Source organism: Mustela putorius, unplaced genomic scaffold (genome assembly GCF_011764305.1).
Source record: "Mustela putorius furo isolate JIRA1106 unplaced genomic scaffold, ASM1176430v1.1 tig00003962_pilon_pilon_pilon, whole genome shotgun sequence".
In the NCBI taxonomy this organism is placed as follows: Eukaryota; Metazoa; Chordata; class Mammalia; order Carnivora; family Mustelidae; genus Mustela; species Mustela putorius.
In genome coordinates this window covers 11832336-11844636 of record NW_025422106.1, presented here as the reverse complement: position 1 = coordinate 11844636, position 12301 = coordinate 11832336, and the positions used below count along the sequence as shown (strand labels likewise).

The 12301-nt window shown below is 37.8% G+C and overlaps 1 protein-coding gene across 2 annotated transcripts in view; it reads left to right on the top strand.

Moving 5' to 3' along the window:
- Positions 1–12301, top strand: part of TRIM37 (tripartite motif containing 37) — a 132500-nt gene that overhangs the window by 92486 nt on the left and 27713 nt on the right. For both annotated transcript variants that reach the window (XM_045070206.1, XM_045070207.1), the window contains one exon: positions 4879–5184. In XM_045070206.1, the coding sequence (XP_044926141.1) occupies positions 4879–5184 (306 nt within the window). The remainder of the gene's footprint in view (positions 1–4878; positions 5185–12301) is intronic.

Here is a 12301-nt window from a genome sequence, read left to right as displayed (position 1 = left end):
GTCTTGGAAACAAATTGAAGGTAACATATCTGTGAGAGGATATTAAAAGCTAATATTTAGAAAGATCCAGCCTCCTTTTTATTAAAATGCTTGCTTGGTTTTCAGTTTATTTTGGTTCTTTATTTTTTTTCCTTCTCAACCTATACCTTTCATTTTCTTCTTCTTATCTTATTGTATTAGCTAGAACTTCCGGTACAGTGTTGAAAAGGAGTGGTAAAAAGGGACATTTTTGCCTTGTTCCTGATCTTGGTGGGAAAGCCTCAAGGTTTTCACCATTGAATATGATGTTAGCTATAGGTTTTTTTGTTTATTTGTTCTAAGATATTATTTACTTATTTATTTGACAGATAGGGATCACAAGTAGGCAGAGAGGCAGGCAGAGAGGAAAAAGCAGACTCCCTGCTGAGCAGAGAGCCCTATGTGGGGCTCGATCCCAGGACCCTGGGATCATGACCTGAGCAAAGGCAGAGACTTTAACCCACTGAGCCACCCACGTACTCAGCTATAGGTTTTTCATAGCTATTCTTTATCAGGTTGAAGATGTTTTCCTCTATTCCTAGTTTACTAAGAGTTTTTTATTTTTAATTCATGAATGGAGGTTAGATTTTGTCAAATGCTTTTTCTGCATCTATTGATACAATGTGATGGATTACATGTATTGATTTTTTTGAATGTCAAACCAGCCTTGCATACCTGGTATATAATTCTTTTTATACATGGTTAGTTTCAACTTGCTAATATTTTGCTGAGGGTTTTAGTATCTCTCTCTTTTTTTTTTTTTTAAAGATTTTATTTATTTATTTGATAGAGAGAAAGAGAGACTACAAGTAGGCAGAGAGGCAGGCAGAGAGAGAGTAGGAGAAGCAGCCTCCCAGCCCAGCAGAGAGCCCAGTGTAGGGCTCCATCCCAGGACTCTGAGATCATGACCTGAGCTGAAGGCAGAGGCTTAACCCACTGAGCCACCCAGGCACCCCTGGTCTTAGTATCTCTGTTCATGAGAGATACTGGTCTGCAGTTTTCTTGTAATGTCTTTGGTTTTGATACTAGATTAATGCCTCAGATTGAGTTTGGACGTACTCCCTCTACTTCTGTTCTTGGAGATAATAGAAAGTGGATATAGCCCTCTTCATACTATTTCTTCTTGGATTTTTGGCAGATCGTCTTTTAGGGTTTTTGTCCATTACATCTAGGTTATCAAAAATTTGTTGTCAGGGGCGCTTGGGTAGTTCAGTTGTTAAGTGTCTGCCTTTGGCTCAAGTCATAATCCCAGGGTCCTGAGATCGAGCCCCGCATTGGGCTCTGTGCTCAGCGGGAACCCTGTTTCTCCCTCTCCCACTTCCCCTGCTTGTGTTCCTCTCTCTCAAATAAATAAACTTTTTAAAAGCATTGTTGTCTTAGTAAGAATTGTTGTTCATAGTGGTCCTTTATTTTCCTCTCATTCTTTTTTTTCAATACATATTGAGTGAATCTATTATGTATCAGACTTACTGCAAGTTCATGTTCTTAACCACTGTACTATAAAAGGAACATCTTAAGAGGCATCAGGGTATGAATGATAGATAATATGGTTGAACCAGATTTTATGGTACATTTAGTAGTAAGTAGAAATAGAAAGTCAGGTGGGGTTATTCTGTGGAAGGTGTTGCCCCAGAGGGCAAATTCATACATTTCTAAATATTTTCTAATCATCATATGCTCAAAAATACATGGATCTGAGGTAAGGTCTTCAGAATCTTCTGACATTATAGAAGTTCTACTTAACCTCTAAAGAATACAGTAATCTATTCTGTATATAATTAAGATTTTACTTGTAGCATGGCAGTGATAATATTTGGAATCTTGCGAAGATAGAGTTATAGGGCTTGGCAGTGGAATGGAGTGTGGTAAGGAGGACTGAAGAAGCCTAGGGGACCAGAATAGTGTTGCCATTGATAGATACTGAAGTTTGGAGGAGAAGGTTTAGAGAACTGTCAGTCTTGAAGGCCATAACTGAACGATATGAAAGAATTGATATAGATAAGACTCAATTCTAATTAACCTTGTAATCTGGCACATTCAGAAAGGCTTATTTTCAGTACAGTATTAAATTGTCAGGTTCCTATGGTATAAGATCTCATTACAGTTTCCTGTGTTGGCAGTTATCACTTGGTACTGAAATTATTTTTCACTTTTCCAGCTGGACTGTGAGCTTTGAGGGCAAAGGCCAAGGATTCACCTTGTTCACTGTCGTATTCCCTGCCCAGCACAATGCCTGGCATTTGAAACAGGCTGAGTAGTTGTCTATCAGATGAAGGAGGTTTGATTTTTTTTTTTTTTTTTTTTTTGTATTTTCCCATCTGGGAATTTTACTTTTTAAAATCCTTGTCTGGGGCGCCTGGCTGGCTCAGTGGGTTAAAGCCTCTGCCTTTGGCTCAGGTCATGATCCCAGGGTCCTGGGATGGAGCCCTGTATCGGGCTCTCTGCTCAGCAGGGAGCCTGCTTCCCTTCTTCTCTCTCTGCCTGCCTCTGCCTACTTGTGATCTCCGTCTGTCAAATAAATAAATAAAATCTTAAAAGAAGAAAAAAAGTCCTTGTCCAGTATAGAAAATAATATAGATTTTCATATAGTCCATGTAGATGTCAGGTGCAAGATTTTATTTAGCCATACATTTTGAGTATTGTGTGCCATAAGTTGTTTGGCCTGAAATGCAAAGATCACTAAGATATAATCTCCACCATAAGTTCACAGTCTATATGTTTGTCTTCCTTACTGTAATGTGACAGTGCTGTAATAGAAGTATACTCCACGTATTATAAATAATTAGGGAAGAATTGACTTGGAAGACAAGATGCCTCTCTTGGTGGTTTAGGTGCCTAAAGGAGTAGACATTTCAGATTTCCTCTGGTTTGGGTTAACAGAAAGAGGGAGAAGGGAATAGAATGTGTTGTAAAGTATAGAAGTGGGGTATGGTATTGCTTTTGTATTACAGAGTTGCAGGTAATACTAAGTAATACTAAGTAATTTGGGGTAGAGGTGGAAGATCAAGCCACTGAGAGACAAGGGCCTCAGATGTCCTGCTGGTGCTTGCATGAATGATTTTAAGCAGGAAAGTAATACCTGATTAGGGTTTTAGAAAACATTTGTAACATCTTGATGGAGAGGGGTTGGATGAGGACTACACCACAGAATGATTTCATGAACATTGAGTTTTTTGAGCCTTGTGACAACCCTGTTGGGTATATATTATTGTCTTTGTTTTACAAATAAATAATGGATTCAGAAGTTGCTGGACTTCTATAAAGTTCCAGCAATTAAATGGTAGATCTGAGACCAAATTCAGGGATTTCTAAAATTTCTCCTTACTTACCTCATTTATAGAAAATTCTTTTTATGGGTGCCTTTTACTGGGTGGCTCAGTCAGTTAAGTGTCCAACTCTTGGTTTTGGCCAAGTCATGGGATCAAGCCCCATGTTGGGCCCCGGGCGTAGCATGGAGCCTGTTTAAGATTCTCTCTCTCCCTCTGCTTCTTCCCCCCATAAATAAAATAAAATGAAGATAAAAATAGAATTTAGTTATCTCAGAGGATTGATATGAGAGAATTAAATGACTTAATTTAATTCAGTAAGCTCTTTATGGATGTTTCTTAAATAAACAAAGACAATAAAATCTCCTATTAAGATAGAAGAATCTTTCCCAGAAGACTTTTGTCTGGAAGTGAGTCAGGTATCCCTAAACACTGTCAGAGGAATGAGCTTATTAAGCCATTCCTGGACCCATAGGCCCCAGGGCAAAGAAGGGATCTAACCTCCTTGAGCACACTGGCGCCTACCATCTGATTCCTGAACACAATCTGAGTCCTTTTGGCAAGTTAGAAGTGGGGGAATGGCTGTTGAACACAATACAGTGTACTTCCTCTTTTATGGTAGAAGGTTGTTGGAATACATAGGCAAGTTCAGGTATCATTCCTTCTAATAAGGACTTGTTCTTTGTCTGGTTAGTGCCTATTGGTCCCCCATTTTTTGTTTGTAGGGCTTGGTTTCTTCTTGCTTTGAGTCAGTCATAATGTTCTTTGATATTCAAAATAAGCATCTCTCTTTAATATTTGTGGGGTAGGAGGGTGGATTGAAAAACAGCTACTTTCTCTGGGAAAAGAGAAAACATTGTTACTTTAGAGACTGCAAAGAATCCATGACAGGAAACCATTCTTTTATGATGTTTTTTGGCACTTAAATAGCTGTAACTACATTGGACAACTTTTTAAACTTAGTTGGAATATATGTATTTGTCCATACTATGTATTGGCAGTTTGGCTTCTGGGGGGTGGTTTCCTTCATTTTTTTTTCAATTATGAAGATAAAAGCTCAGTGTAGGAAATTTGAGAAAAATGAAGAAGCATAAAGAAGAAAGCGTAGTTAGTAGAGTGGTTTATTTAAACTTTTAGAATTAAATAACTAATTCAGGGGCGCATGGATGGCTCAGTTGGTTGAGCGACTGCCTTCGGCTCAGGTCATGATCCTGGAGTCCTGGGATTGAGTCCTGCATCAGACTCCCTGCTCAGCAGGAAATTTGCTTCTCCTGCTGATCTTCTCTTCTCATATTCTCTCTCTTTCATTGTCTCTCTCTATCTCTCAAATAAATAAATAAGATATTAAAAATAAATAAGTAAATAAATCAGATTTGAGTGGTTATAATGTGACCCAGATTTTAACTTCGAAGGTATAAATAAAGTTAGGGTACTTGTATCTGTTTTTATTTTCATTAATGGAATTTAATGTGTGCTTTTATTATTAATACCACCTAAAGCACCTTAGCTTTTTTACACCTCAGGTTTGCATATATTAACATCATAATGCATGTTAAAGTCTATATTAACATGACTTGTAACTTTCTCTCTAAAGCCTCATATTCTCGAAAAGATAAAGACCAAAGGAAGCAGCAGGCAATGTGGCGAGTTCCCTCTGATTTAAAGATGCTAAAAAGACTCAAAACTCAGATGGCTGAAGTTCGATGTATGAAAACTGATGTAAAGAATACGCTTTCAGAAATCAAAGGTAGCAGTGCTGCTTCTGGAGACATGCAGGCAAGCCTTTTTTCTACTGACCAGGCTCTGGCTGCTTGTGGAACTGAAAACTCTGGCAGATTACAGGATTTGGGAATGGAGCTCTTGGCAAAGTCATCAGTTGCTGGTTGTTACATACGAAACTGTAAGTGGATCCTTTTCGTGTATTTTGGAAGCTAGAGAATGGGTTATTTTCAGAATAATAATATTTAAATGTCTTTCTTACAATGAATTTAAACTATATATACATCGTTTTCTCCCATTCAGAGCTCACTGTGTATTTTCTACTATGCAGAGCTATCATTTCTTGGTTGCATATTCTGTGCTGGGCAGTAAACAAGACAAAATCCTTAACCCCTTGAATCTTGCTTTCATATATTCATGTGGTGAAAATTGGATATTAACATGTGTAGAAAAGTAAACATTTTCAGTTAGTAAAAAGTGCTGTGAAGGAAACAAAAGAGGAATGGCATGGGAAGATGAGGAGTGTGCTGCTGAGGTTAGGGTGGTAAGAGAGAGTCTCTGAGAAGGCAACACCTGAACTGAGACCTAAAAGTTGAGCAGGTGGCAGCCATGCAAAGATCTGTGGGACACGTTGTTCAGGGTAAACAGAACAGAAAACACAAGGTCCCTGATAAAGGATTTGGTGTTCTGCATGTTTGAAAGCTTGAAAGAATACCAGTATGGTTGAATATGATGAACAAATGGGGAGAATACTAGGAGGTGAGTCAGTGGGGTAGGCAAGGTCTCTATCAGGTATGGATGTGTAAAACCTGGATAAAGAGTTTGAGTTTTATTCTGATTTTAAGATTAAATTTCTAGAGAATGAAAATGGGGGCTGGGGGATGACATTTGTGATCTGATTTACCTTTTACAGAGATTACTTTGCTTGTTGTATGGAGAAGGGTCTGAAAGGGGTTGAGTGGGAGTTGTGAAACAGCCTACAACTCTAGTGTATGTGAAATATGGTGGCCTGTTCTGGAGTTATTACAGTGGGTAGGTGGACTTGCTCATTGTCTAGCAGCCCTTCTTGTCTGAGGTTCCCATCTTCGTTAATTCTCCCAAGGATGGTACATAACTATTCCTATTCCAAATGCATAGAAGAAAAGTCAGTTCATTACTTAATAATGGATATTTTAGACCAAGAGGGCTCAGTTCTTTTCCACAACCCTGATAAGAAAGGCTGGATGGTGTTTTGGGGAAAGAAAAAAAAAAAAACAACTAAGAATGATTAAGTTTTTGTCCCAAGCAACTTAGTGACTGGTACTAACATTAATTTAGATGCAAATCAAGTAAGGAAAAAGCTGGTGTGGGGTTTGGGGAGGGATTTGAGGGATAGGAAGGTAGGAATTCTTGTTTAAACATTTTAGGTTGGAGAGGTCTCCTAGTTATTCTAGTAAGATGTCTTCTAGGCAGGTGAATGGTCTATAAACCTGAAGCATGTGTAGTCACAGCTGGATATAAACAGTTGGGAGTCAGCAGTATCAGATACTATTTAAAGTCAAGGACTGAATAAGATCAAGTATGGAAGAAGTTTAAATGGAGAAGAGAAGTTTTGCTTCTGGGGCATTTTAACATTTAAAGGCCTTAGGTAATGAAGGGGAGTCCAGTAAAGGAAATTGAGAAGAATTTAATCATTAAGGGAGAAGAAAAATTAGAAGGGATAGTATCTCAAGAAAGAAGTGGAATTGTACCATTGAGAGGTGTTGAGTTGAAGTATGTTGGCCCTTTTAAAAATCATTCCCATGGAGGAGCACTGAAGGGTGCACACAATGAGAAACTAGAGCTTTATTGCACAGCTCCAAGAAGATTCATGACGAATTGGGTGGTACCTGGAGGGGGTGTGGAGTCAAGAAAGAGTTTGCTGCATGTTTTCACTTTCTTAAGTATATATGCTTTTTTTTTTTTAACCTATGTCTTTTTTACTGTGGTAAAATGTACATTAACAAAAACTTACCATTATAGATATTTTGAGGTGTTTAGTTCTGTTGCATTAAGTACATTGACACTGTTGTACAACCATCACCACTATGCAGTCACAGAACTGCTTTTCATCTTATAAAACTGAAACTCTATACCCATTAAATAATAGCTCCACCCTGACCCTAACTCCTGGCAACCACTGTTCCACTTTCTATTTAAATGAATTTGTCTATTTTAGATATCTCACATAACTGAAACCATATAATATTTGTCTTTTTATGTCTGACTTATTTCACTTTTGCATAATATTTTGCATAGTATCTTTAAGATTCATCTATATTGTCTCATGTATCAGAAATTGATTCCTTTTTAAGGCTGAATAATACTCCATTGTATGTATGTACCACATTTCATCTGTCCATTCATCCATCGATGGACATTTGCAATGGTTCCATCTTTTGGCTATTGTGATTAATGTTGTTATGAATATGGGTGTGCAAATATCTATTTGAGTCTCTACTTTCAGTTCTTTGGGGTATATACGTAGAATGGCATTCCTGAATCATGTGATAATTCTATGTTCAATTTTTAAAAGAAATTTACTACGATTTGTTAAACAGAATTTGCTGTCCTAACCTCTTTTAAGTAGTACTGTTCAGTGGGATAAAGTACATGCACATTGTTGTGCTACCATCACCATCTATCCCCAGAACTCCTTTTCTCTTGCATAACAGAATCTCTCTACCTATTAAACAATAAATAGCTCTCTACTCTTCCTCCTCCCAGTGCCTGGCAGCCACTATTCACTGCCTGTCTCTATAAATTTGATTGTTCTAGGTACCTTGTATAAGTACAAACTTAATTTTGTGGCTTGCTTATTTCACTTAGCATAAGGGCTCATTCGTAATAGAGCATGTGTCAGAATTCTCTTCCATTTTGTGGCTAGATGATACTCCATTGTGTGTGTATGTATATGCCACTTTTTGTTTATCCATTCATCCTTTGATGGACATCCTTTGATTCACATCCTTTGGCAACTACTTTTTGGCTATTGTGAATAATGCAGCTATGAAGTTAGGTGTTCATCTCTTTAAGACCTTGCTTTCCATTTTTCTGGGCATATATACGTAAAAGTGGAATTGCTGTATCATATGGTAATTCAGTTTTTAATTTTTTGAGGAACTGCTGTAAAGTTTTCTATAAAGGTTGCACCATTTTACATTCCTACCTAATAGTGCACAAAGGCTCCAGTTTTTCCACATCTTCCCCATCACTTAAAATTTTGTGGTTTTGTTTTGTCTTTGATAATAGCCATACAAATGTGTGTGTAGTAGTATTTTCTTGTCTTACTGTGTTTCTGATTCACATTTATCAGTGATGTTGAACATTTTAAAGTGTTTATCAGGCATTTGTTTATATTTTCATTTCATTGGAGAAATACCTATTGAGATCCTTTGCCCATTTTTGAAATGGGTTAGGTTGTTTTTTTCTCCCCATCCCCTCAAGATTTTATTTTTAAGTAATTTCTGTACCCAGGGTGGGCCTCGAAGTTATGACCCTGAGATCAAGAGTCACAGCATCTACCATCTGAGCCCACTCAATGTCCTGGGCATTTTTGGCTTTTTGTTTTTGAGTTGGGTTTTTTTTTTTTTTTTTTAAGATCTTATTTATTTATTTGACAGACAGAGATCATAAGTAGGCAGAGAGTGAGTGGGGAAGCAGGCTCCCTGCTGAGCAGACAGCCTGATGCGGTGCTTGATCCCAGGACCCTGAGATCATAACCTGAGCCTAAGGCAGAGGCTTAACTTACTGAGCCACTCAGGTGCCCCTTGCTTTTGAGTTTTAAGAGTTCTGTGTCTGGATATTAATCCCTTATCAGATGGAGCCACCTGGGTGGTTCAGTTAGTTAAGCATCTGACTGTTGATTTTGGCTAAGGTCATGATCTCAGGGTTGTTAGATTGAGCCCAGCATTGTGAGATCAAGCCCTGCGTTGGGCTCTGGGCTCAATGGGGAGCCTGCCTGAGATTCTTTCTCTCCCCTTCTCCTTTTGCCTCACCCCCACGTGTATGTGCTTGCACGTGCACTCTCTCTCTCTAAAATAAATACATCTTTTTTAAAAATCCCTTATCAAATATGATTTATAAATATTTTTTCCTATTCATTGGGTTGCCTTTTCACTCTGTGGCTGGTATCTTTTAATGGGAACAGTTTTTAATTTTGTTAAAGTCCAGTTTATCTGTTTTTTTTTTCTCCTTTTGTTGCCTGTGCTTTGGTGTTGTATTTCAAAAAAGCTTTGCTAAAGCTGATGTTATGAAGCTTTTCCCCTATATTTTCTTATGAGAGTTTTCTATGGGGTTTTTTTGTTGTTGTCATTATTTTTTTAAAAGATTTATTTATTTGGGAGAGACTGGGGGGTGCAGAAGGAGAGAGAGAGAGAGAGAGAGAGAAACTGCACTGAATGTGGAACCCGACACAAGGCTCAATTCTGAGATCGTGATCTGAGTCAAAACCAAGAGTCCAACACTTAACTGACTTTACCACCTAGGCGCCCAAAGAGTTTTATAGTGGTTTTTTTTTTTTTAAGATTTTATTTTATTTATTTGTCAAAGAGAAGCGAGAGCGAGCACAGGCAGACAGAGTGGCAGGCAGAGGCAGAGGGAGAAGCAGGCTCCCCGCCAAGCAAGGAGCCTGATGTGGGACTCGATCCCAGGATGCTGGGATCATGACCTGAGCTGAAAGCAGCCGCTTAACCACCTGAGCCACCCAGGCGTCCCAGAGTTTTATAGTTTTAGATCTTATATTTTATAAATCTCTTGGATCTACTTTTAATTTTTTTTAATTTACTTATTTATTAACATGTAATGTATTATTTGCTTCAGGGGTACAGGTCTGTGAATCATCAGTCTTACACAATTCATAGCTAATTTTGTATATGGTATTAGGTAAGGGTCCAGCTTCATTCCTTTATGTGTGGATATCAGCTTTCCTAGCACCATTTGTTGAAAAGATTTTCCTCTCATCATTGATGGTCTTGATAACACTTGTTGAATATTGTTAAAGGGGCACCTGGTTGGCTAAGTCAGTGGATTCTGTGACTCTTGATCTCAGGGCTGTGAGTTCAAGCCCCACATTGGAGGTTGAGATTACTGGGGGAAAAAAAATCATTTGAGCATCTATGTGAGCATTTATTTTTGGGCTATGTGTGTATTTATTAAAATAGGATATATTAATGCTTGATACTGGTGGCAATAATCCAGTAGAGATGAATAGAGTACAAGATGATTGCCAGATACATAGATTTTCCTAAAATAAGCATGACCCTTCAATAGAAATGAAGTAATAGAAAATGAAGTAAAGGTTAGGATTAGTCTGTTAATGTGGGAAGAAATACAAATGGACAGTATACATCTCAAAGGATACTCAACAGAAATGACAGTCTGAAACAAAAAGAAATAATGCTTTTTAGATGGACTTTTGCAAAAAAGCTTTTGTTACCACTTTTTGCAAGTAGTTTCTTCCTGTTGTCACTTGGTTTTTTTATTCTGCTAAACGAAAGTTTAAAATTTTCATTTTACATAGATCTATTAAAAGCACTCATGGTTTGTAGGTTTAATGTTTTTATTTGGAAGGTCCTCTTAACTCCCAAGTTTGTAAAAATGACCCTTTTTTTTTTTTAAGATTTTATTTATTTATTTGACAGAGAAATCACAAGTAGGCAGAGAGGCAGGCAGAGAGAGAAGGGGAATCAGGTTCCCTGCTGAGCAGAGAGCCCAATGTGATCCCCTTGAGATCATGACCTGAGCTGAAGGTAGAGGCCCAACCCACTGAGTCACCCAGGTGCCCCAAGACCCCTGTTTTCTTGTGGAATTAAAAAAAAAATTTTAACATTTATGTCATTATACCATTCATAATTTGTTTTTCATGATGATGTCTGAGGTAAATTCTTTTTTTTCCCAAAAGAAATGTTTTTTTAAGAATCTACTCTGTCCAACAATATGAAATGCCTCCTTTATTAATAGACTAAATTCCCATATTTGCATTGTTCTGTTTTTAAATTTGTTCATAGAGATTAGATCATATGAAATTGCCGACATACAATTGTTTTTGACCTGCAAAAAAAGCAGTTTGATATTGCTTAACTGAATATTTGTAGTGTTTTTAACTACTATGTTTCATAATACTTGATAGACTTGCCTTCATTTTTGTTTTTGTTCTCAAAATATTCTTGATGGCTCTTGCACATTTACTCTTTCAGAAAACATTTTGACTAGAATTGCATTTTTTAATGGATTTAATTACATTTAATTTGGGGAATTGACATCTTTTTTCAGTTTTGGAACATTAACTCTGGGAAAGTGGTATTTCTTTTTTTTTTTTTTTTTTAATTAACATATAATGTATTATTAGCCCCTGGGGTACTGGTCTGTGAATTGCCATGTTTACACACTTCACAGCACTCACCATAGCACATAACCTTCCCCAGTGTCAACCCCGCCACCCTCTCCCTAGCCCCTCCCCCAGCAACCCCCAGTTTGTTTTGTGAGATTAGGAGTCTCTTTTGATTTGTCTCCCTCCCGATCCCATCTTGTTTCATTAATTCTTTTCCTACCCCCCAACCCCCCTACATTCCATCTCCACTTCCTCATATCAGGGAGATCATATGATAGTTGTCTTTCTCCAATTGACTTATTTTGCTAAGCATAATACCCTCTAGTTCCATCCACGTTGTCACAAATGGCAAGATTTCATTTCTTTTGATGGCTGCATAGTATTCCATTGTGTATATATACCACATCTTCTTTATCCATTCATTGGTGTACATCTAGGTTCTTTCTGTAGTTTGGCTATTGTGGACATTGCTGCTATGAACATTCGGGTGCACATGCCCCTTTGGATCACTACATTTCTATCTTTAGGGTAAATACCCAGTAGTGCAATTGCTGGGTCATAGGGTAGCACTTTTATTTTCAACTTTTTGAGGAATCTCCATGCTGTTTTCCAGAGTGGTTGCACCAGTTTGCATTCCCACCACACGGGTAGGAGGGTTCCCTTTCTCCACATCCTTGCCAGCATCTGTCGTTTCCTGACTTGTTAATTTTAGCCATTCTGACTGGTGTGAGGTGGTATCTCACTGTGGTTTTGATTTGTATTTCTCTGATGCCAAGTGATGTGGAACACATTTTCATGTGTCTGTTGACCATATGGATGTCTTCTTTGCAGAAATGTCCTCTGCCCATTTCTTGATTGGATTATTTGTTCTTTGGGTGTTGAGGTTGCTAAGTTCTTTATAGATTTTGGATACTAGCCCTTTATCTGATATGTCGTTTGCAAATATCTT